This window comes from Morone saxatilis, unplaced genomic scaffold, assembly GCF_004916995.1.
Source record: "Morone saxatilis isolate NCDOM2014 unplaced genomic scaffold, NCSU_SB_2.0 Contig22, whole genome shotgun sequence".
In the NCBI taxonomy this organism is placed as follows: domain Eukaryota; kingdom Metazoa; phylum Chordata; class Actinopteri; family Moronidae; genus Morone; species Morone saxatilis.
This window is the reverse complement of record NW_023339785.1, coordinates 22853794-22862264: the sequence shown is the minus strand read 5'-3', so window position 1 is coordinate 22862264 and position 8471 is coordinate 22853794. Positions and strand designations below refer to the sequence as shown.

Genomic DNA, 8471 nt, shown 5'->3' with positions numbered 1-8471 from the left:
AATAATAATATGTATATATAATATGATGACTGAACAGATATCCATGTATACACATAGATATTATACATTAATATTGATATAATGTAAACATGTAAACATTAAATACAGTTTGTGCATTATTGGACAGCAGTAATGGCAGACATCTATTCAAACATGCTCATTTGGCTAATCATCAAAATTTTGATGACAACTGCACCCACTGGGTTGGCTGTACAAAGAAACCCATATGATTATACAGCACCCAACCCTGATCAACCAATATATTTAGCACTATATTCAATTCAATTCAATTCAATTCAATTTACTTCATTGTCCAAAACTTGTGCACTCAATAGAGACTAAGGACTTTCTCCCAGGTTCTCATTGATAAAACTGGGTGGAGGGTTTAAAAGAAAGAGCATTGCAGAACCAATCCAAAGTCCTGTGGAAGTTGTGTTTGTAGGCACTGTTGTACCATATAGTGTTGTAATGTCACTACAGAGGAGAATGGGGAGAAAGCATTGTTTGGGACGTTTGTTCTTGCTGCTGTTCAAGCAACTACTTTGCATTTCTAAATCCTCAGAAGACTGGTAGAGATCTCCATTTGTCTGGTGTTGTGAGGCTATTGCTGTGCTTCTTAGAGCATTAGTGCTGCCAACTGTCTGTTAGTGGCATAGCGTGAAACTGGTAGCAGGAATGTGGAACTTTGTGCATGTATGTCCTTGTGCACATGCTTGATGCAAACAAAACATGGAGCCTGCTCATAAAAACATCACTTCATAGCACTGCCAGTATTCAAAAACTTTCTAGTCTACATTTGTGCTATACCTACAGTAGTACTAGACGAAACGGACTTATGCATATTCTCTTTCTGTTTTTTCCAAGGGAGATGTAGGTAAGGAGATGTACATAATTAAAGATGGCCAGCTGGCAGTGGTGGGGGAGGACGGAGTCACCCAGTTTGCCGTTCTGACCTCAGGAAGTTGCTTTGGAGAAATCAGCATCCTGAACATCAGCGGCAGCAAGATGGGTAACAGACGTACGGCTAATATTCGCAGTCTGGGATACTCAGACCTGTTCTGCCTTTCCAAACAAGACCTGATGGAGGCACTTCAGGAGTTCCCCCACGCCAGGGCCCAGCTGGAGCAGAGGGGACGGGACATCCTGCAGAAGGAGGGGCTTCTGGAGGAAATAAACGTGTCTGCAGGCGAGAAACTTGAGGAGAAGGTGGAGAGGCTGGAAACCAGTCTGGACCGGCTACAGGTCAGTACTACTAATCCACTGTAAGTGCTGCTGCTGTTGGTGCTATTGCCACGTTCACAGTCATCACAATAATGATAATGACCAATAATGACTTTGTTTTCAGACGTGTTTGGCCCGTCTACAGAGTGAGTTCAACTCTTCCCAGCTTCGACTGAAACAGCGATTGACAACCCTCGAACACAACACCGCCACAGTCGCCATAGGCAGTGGCTTCCTGTCAGACGCCGACGGCAATGAGAGTGTTTCCGGTGGGGAGGGTGCGCGCAGTGAAATCAACATCCGTTTTTGAAGCACATACTCAATGTCATTGTCACAAAATACTTTCTGTGTTACTTTTATTTATTCTTAAACATTTAAATACATTAGAAAATACCATAAACTGCTCACTTTGTTTGGTGTTCACTGTTGATACTTGAAATGTGTTTGGATTTTATTTTGAAGCTGTCTTGATGTCTGCTTATTTCTTCATTTTTTTAAAAAACTTTCTGCCTCTTACAATTTTACACATTTTTTAAAGCAGAATAAGAACCAGTGTACATTGAATTCATTAACAAACTTTAATGTGTATAGCAACTTTCACAAATGTAGCTAAAATAACTTTATATATCATTGCATAGAAGAAAACTCACAAATTAATTCAAAGGTTGCCGACACACAATTTAGGATATAATAGAAATACGATAATACAATAAACAAATGACCAATACTTTGGGTTGAATACACTATGGTGTCCTCAATAATGTATTTTTCCACTAGGGGTTGCTAAAGTCCAGTGGATAGTTCTACTCTATCTACAGTCTGGGAACGTCTCACGCTACCTGAATGGAACTCGTGTTCATACACTTGTTGTTCTTCATAACTGCTTCAAGCTGAGCACAGGGCATATAGTTTTCATAGTTTAAAAGAATAGTTTGTCAACTCATCCACTCATTGAAAATACAAATGTAGAGGAGGTTTACGTATGTAAATGTTGACCAGAGTACGACTACTGATGATTATGCCTTATAGCCTTAACGAATGCAGATAAAACAACAAAGGCATTTTTTGGTGTAGGTTACAGAATTATTTTTCTTTAGAAAAGTGGGCTTTATATAACCAAAATATGGAAACCTTTTCTTGAAAAACTGTCCTTCCTTTGAATCTGTTTCTGTTTCATAGATTGTTTTTTAATGCTTTTTACTCCTTGTCAAAAAATATCTACTTCATTACATATTAGCAGCTTTATTATTAAAAATAATAAAATACTACCCTAACACTGACCACTTATTTTGAGCATAATAAATGACAAACTACTTCATAACCATGGATGTCTGTGTGAGTGTGTGAGTGTGTGTCTGTGTGTGTGTGTGTGTGTGTGGCCACTGCATGCTCTGCAGCCATGTCAGTTAGTAACTTGGGAGCAAAGTCCAACATCACATGACTGTAAGATTTTTAAGGAAGTGACTTTTAAGGAACGCGTGGAAACTGTGAGAAATCAGTGTGTTAAAAAGGTAGAAACATACTGTTGGGTCCTCTGTAGCTTCCTCTGTGTTTATCTTACTTTTACTCTCTCTTCTTTCTCTTTCTTTTTTCAAAAATCACCTTTGTTTTTTTATCCCACTTTGCTTTTCCTTGTGCATATTTCTTTCTTTCTTTTCCTTTCTCAAAAGTCTGTCTGTGTTTATCATCTTCTTTCTCATCTGTCTGATCTTTGTAGTCTAATAGATGTACAGAACTAGATTGCATGACTTTTTCTGCTCCTCACTGAGGGTCATCTTATCTGAGTGTGTTTTCTATTGTGTGCGCATGTGTACACGGGCAGTACAGTGACTGTTATTGTGTGTGTGTGTGTGCCTGTAACTTTGTGCACATACTTGTGTGAATGTGTGTGTGTATAGGTGTGTATTTCAGACATGGAGATCAGCTTTGTGTTGCTGTGCGTGATGCTGGTAGCCAGTGTCACACCAGCGTCTGCTGCAGCACAGGTAAGACCTGCTAAACAAATAAATACTGGTTTGCTTGCTAATTCTAATCAATTACTGTACATCCATGCAACAAAATGAACAGGTGTAGTGACCATTTACTTCGTCCTATTGCTTAGTACCAGCTTAAGGAAACACTTGAAAATGTCAATGTCAGGCTGCATGCACTGGCAATACTCATTCACCACCAAGTGCACAGATATATAAACACAAATAAATAAATCACAGATGAAATTGCTCCTACAATCACCTTCTAAGGTCTCCCCCCATGGATCACATGATTGATTGACATTTATGTATGTTTATATACACTCGGTTGGATATACTGTAGCTATGTACCTGTATATGTGTATTCCAGCCAGGTATCATAGAGCGCCTCCTATTGGCCACCCACCAGCGTCCCTGGCTCTGGGGTATCTATGTCTTCACTGTTGGACTTCCCATCATTCTCTTTATTAGCTTCATGTGGCCTGACAAGGTAAAGTATGCTTGTTTGTGTGCCTGTGTGTGTGTGTGTGTGTGTGTGCAGTGCAACTGGGAAATTTGTTTTTTTTATTTTTTGTCTTAAAAAATATAATCTTGTATCATCTTGTTTTAAGAAAATATATCTAACTTTGTCTTAATAAGATAATATTGAACTATATTTAACCAGTAAAAGGTTACAAGAATTGTTTACATAATATCCCAGCAGAGGAACAAGATTATTTTTCTTATTTTATCTTGCACAACTTCTCAATTTTAAGAGAAAGTAGTCTTGTCCCAGTGTTGTAAATGAAGAAGCTGTTTTTCATTGTGTAGTTACACTGAAACATGCTAAAAATATAAATGCTGGTTCCTTAATTTAAGACAAAATAACTTTGTATTGTGCTCTTTAAAGAAATTGTGTCTTATTGTAAGCTTTTCTCTCTTATTTTGCTAGTTATTAATCTTAGATTAAGGTACACAATTCTCAATAAAGTGACCAAAATACTTATTTTAAGAAAGTCTATCTTAAATAAGTTCTCACTGCTTGTAATAAGCACAATTTACATTTTTGGCTTTTTTTACCACATTTAAGACCCGTCAAGAAAACTGATGGTTTGGTCCGAAGCTACAGTACAAGAAGTTATGTGTGTGTTTGTTTGTAGAGGTTTGGACCCCCTGATCAAGAGTATTACTACAAGAAGTCTGATGATGCTCAACCAGATGATCCAGAGTTCTCAAAGCTGATAGAATCAGGGGATATCAAAGGTAATGTTTTTTACATTATTTGCTGTCGGTGGTAGTAGCTGTAGGAGGACAGTAATGATAGTGGTGGTATTAGTGATGGTATTACTGGCAGTAGTTGTTTCAGCAGCACTCTTCTCTTCTCTTCTCTTCTCTTCTCTTCTCTTCTCTTTTCCTCTCTGTTCAGAAAAACCTGACAGAACTGCAACAAGGAAGAGAGACATTCATGGTAACCAGAAGTCTGACTTAGACCTGGAGGTGAGATTCATTAGACTATGTGGAGGTGGTAATGGCTGATAATGTGATGATTCTGAAGGTGTAAAAGCACATTTGAAAGTATTGATGTGTAACAGAGAGATAAGAGTACCTGACTTCCATCCATCACGTAAAATGTAATTTGTGTGATGGAGTGGATATTACAGTTAGTATAAGCTCTGCTTTCTACTGGTTATACCGCGCTCAATAATACACAGTGTGTGTGACGGAGGTAAACAGGTTTAAAGAAGTGCAGCTCATTCTTTATGAATAATCCATGACCACATCTTGAGAAGTGTTCTGGCACTGTGCTATCAAGCTAAAAACAAAAACAACAACAAGAAACCCCCCAGCAGAATCTTGAAAATGGCTCTTAAAGAGGTCATACGTCATCGTGCAAAATACTGGAACACTAATAACACTCATTTGTTCTATTTGGGCAGAGCTAAAGGTTTTTTTGCCATTTGTAGCTGAAAGGTCTGGCAACACCAGTCTTTTAATTATTACCACTTTTTCTAAAGTTTCTAAATATTACATTAGAGGCCATAACCATTTAGACACATTTTACCTTTTGTCTTGTTGCATTAGCATATTGAATTTTCTGTTGAACCCACACAGACCTTTTATGACAGATTTCTGATTTTATTGCAACAACAGATTTGGAATATTAATGATTAAAAAAAAGTCCACTCTTGTTATAGTGCCTTTGAGCAGATCCTTGAAACTGACTATGTGCGTTTGTGTGTGTGTGTGTGTGTGTGTGTGTGTGTGTGTGTGTGTGTAGGATAATTGAACAGTGCAGCGACCTCAGGGGACAAAGCCACCACCAACATGCAAGAAGATGCCGGGCAATCACATCTATGGCCAGTTGTATTTGATGACTGGACAAAACTACACAGTGTGAAGGCAACAATGTCTGAGCACTGACTGTAGTATGTTTTTTCTTAACTGACATGATGTTAGAATAGTTTGAATTTCTGAATTTATACATGTAAAATAATATTTCTAAATGTTCCTAATGAATGTGTTAAAGCTCACACGCTGCCAAAAACTATATATTGTCTTGTCTCTGCCTATTAAATGGAATCAAGGACTTTTCTCAGGGTACAGCCTCAGAGGTTACATAATGTAATACACAATGTCAGATGGCTGTGTATGGAGCTAGTGCCACCACCTGATGGCTGCTGAAGGCACTTAATAAAAAGTTCGCTTTAACAAAATGTTTTTTTCCATTAATATGGTCAGGGTCTGATAGTGGTCTGATCGTGACTGTGCACTATTGTGTGTACTACTAGGGTGGAGCGAGTGGTTTGCGCAGCACAATGGGAGGCAGCTTGACTGTCCAAATGTAACACGTGTACTCTTCTCATCTGAACTCGTCTACTAACTCTTGGAAAGAAGGAGAATAAGCGTATATCTCCATTAGCATGGCTATTAAAAACCTTGTCACCAGGATTCACATCTCTCCTTAACTTTGAATAATTTGAAATCAGCAACAGCTTGTTACATTTTTCAATCAAGCTTCTTTGTGATCCTTTAAGATAAAACATCTCCCTCTGCTCTGCCTCTTCCCGCTTTGTTCAGAGCTGACCTTCAGTGGCATTTAGCTGCTCGCACCATTTCTCTGAAATGGCACAATACTGCTCATCAAAAAAATGACAATTCGAGCCTTTTAATGACACTCAGAGTGAATACTGGCTGGATAAGTGTCCATGAAAAAAAAATGGAAAAATCAAAGAGCTGGCAAGTGGAGAACAGAAGAGAGAGATGAGAAGAAGAGAGCATGGGAGAGCACAGACAAAAGGAGAGAGATTTTGGGGATGTTGAGCAGCACTTGATGACGCACTGTTGCCAACGTCTTCTATAATCAAATGCATATGTTTGTAATATGAATATGGTCATAGTATTTTCACATTATTTTCTTCTAATATAACACCACAATACCTCTATGTTATGCTCTTTGTTGGTCTATTCCGTGGGGAAAAAAAGAGATTTCCCGAAAGTGTGGCTACTTCTGGCAAATCTGTTCCAGACACTCCCAGCATATTTTGTATATTTTATGACTGGAGAGAATCAGGTATTTCGACAGTTTCTCATTCTGCTTGGACACAGCTTTCTTTGGATCCAGGTGTTGGGGAACATTTTAAAAATTCAACCAGCTCACGGTGAAAATCAACCAGATTCAACTAAACTCTGAGAAGTAGAAGTGTCCGTCTGTATCTTTTTGGTTTCTGCTATCTAAACAAGATGATGGAAGGTCAGCTGCTGCTGTTCACAGGACTGATGATCATCACAGCTAGTGTAAGTATCAGTCAGGCTGCTTTACACTCAATTCAGAAATATTTCAATTCACAGATCTTAGTGACTTCATTTTTTGTGAGCTTACACAAATGTGTTTGTGTGTACTTTTTATATTTGGTAATGTGTTATCATGCACTATTTTTGCATGGCTGTCACTGTTGTTGACTACATACAAATAGTATGTGCTAATAGTGGTAATGGGGAAGGTCTAATCAGCACTCTGAGTAAAAGAGTTGGCTGAGAGATACAATTTTTTACTTTATGAATGTAGTCTTTTCAAAGTTGCAGGACGGATTCTAGTCAATGTGATGAATAGAAAGATGTTACTTTTCAAGCTGTTTGTGAGGGTGCTCTTGTATTTCTGTACTTGTGAACAGCACACTGCAAATAATTAAAAACTTTAAAAGTGAGAAAAATTTGGCTGGTTGTTGTCCCTTTAAAGGAATAGTTCAACATCTTAGGAAATATTCACTATCTTGCTGAGAGTTAGAGGACAAGACTGAAGCTATAAACATAAACCCCATAAACTGTAAGTGCTGTTAACTCTGTTGCCTGTTTTCTCTCAGGCATGGAAGCAGATAATAACATTTCCCAAAATGTAAAATATTCTTTAAAATGTCTAGGTTTAGATCTTGAATCTAAGGTTAAATACAGAGCTAGGGTTAAGTTAGTGTTATGAAGATTAAACTATACAGTGAGGCTGAGTGTCAGTTTTTATACATTTCCAGTACTTGTTAGAGGTTCCACCTCTGCTTGGAACAAAGCAAAGTATTAGTGAGTACTAGTATAAGTATTTAACTGAAATAAATATAAGAAACTATATATATACTGTATATTTCCACACTACTATCTGTCTTTAATGCATATGTTTCACTCTATGCATATTTTATCTCAGAATTAGAGAACAAATGTAACTGAAGATCCTTTACAAATATAGCAATCCAAATGTGTGTGTAGGCGTCAGACAGTTGCCGTGAGGAGGTGGCTCGTCTGCAGGAACAGGAGAAGCTTCTGAAGGGCCAACTTCAGAAACAGGAACAACTCCTACGCAGATTACAACTGCTGAACCAACCTCACAACAAGGACATACACATGTCCGACCAGAGCCAGGACACCCAGTATGCAGGTCAGGGCCACAGCCTCAGGACCGGAAAGCAACATTTGAAAATCAAGCTTAAAATATCTTGTCAGGTGTTATATTGCAGAAACAGGAACTAGATAATGCACCAAATACTGAGTGTGTATTTGTGTGTGTGTGTCAGACTGCTCTCAGCTCTTCAGTTCTGGCTCCAAGTCCAGTGGTTTCTATGGAATCAGACCCCACGGCAGCCCTTCGCCAGTCAGAGTCTACTGTGATATGAGTGACGGAGGCGGCTGGATCGTGATTCAGAGACGGATCAATGGAACAGAGAAATTTAACAGGTGTGTTGGTGATAACTAACTAATTAGTGTTAGTGTAATGAAATCATATGAAAAGCAATGCAATCTATCTATCTATCTATCTAT

The 8471-nt window shown here is 38.4% G+C and overlaps 3 protein-coding genes across 3 annotated transcripts in view; all 3 read left to right on the top strand.

The window, feature by feature from the left end:
* Window positions 1-1557, top strand: part of cnga2a (cyclic nucleotide gated channel subunit alpha 2a) — a 5257-nt gene extending 3700 nt beyond the window's left edge. The window contains exons 9-10 of the mRNA XM_035669662.1: window positions 865-1242; window positions 1346-1557. Coding sequence (XP_035525555.1) covers window positions 865-1242; window positions 1346-1531 — 564 coding nt within the window. The 3' untranslated portion in view covers window positions 1532-1557. The remainder of the gene's footprint in view (window positions 1-864; window positions 1243-1345) is intronic.
* Window positions 1558-2653: 1096 nt separating this feature from the next.
* Window positions 2654-5886, top strand: LOC118333822 (calnexin-like). Its single transcript, XM_035669611.1, has 6 exons — window positions 2654-2732; window positions 3120-3206; window positions 3562-3681; window positions 4331-4433; window positions 4597-4667; window positions 5449-5886. The coding sequence occupies exons 2-6, from the start codon at window positions 3135-3137 to the stop codon at window positions 5455-5457; spliced, it is 375 nt and encodes a 124-aa protein (XP_035525504.1). The 5' UTR covers window positions 2654-2732; window positions 3120-3134; the 3' UTR covers window positions 5458-5886.
* Window positions 5887-6841: 955 nt separating this feature from the next.
* LOC118333732 (fibrinogen-like protein 1) overlaps window positions 6842-8471 on the top strand; it is a gene marked incomplete in the record, with an annotated part of 4498 nt that continues 2868 nt past the window's right edge. Inside the window, 3 exon segments of the mRNA XM_035669511.1 lie at window positions 6842-6963; window positions 7903-8091; window positions 8228-8389. Of these exon segments, the coding sequence (XP_035525404.1) occupies window positions 6912-6963; window positions 7903-8091; window positions 8228-8389 (403 nt within the window).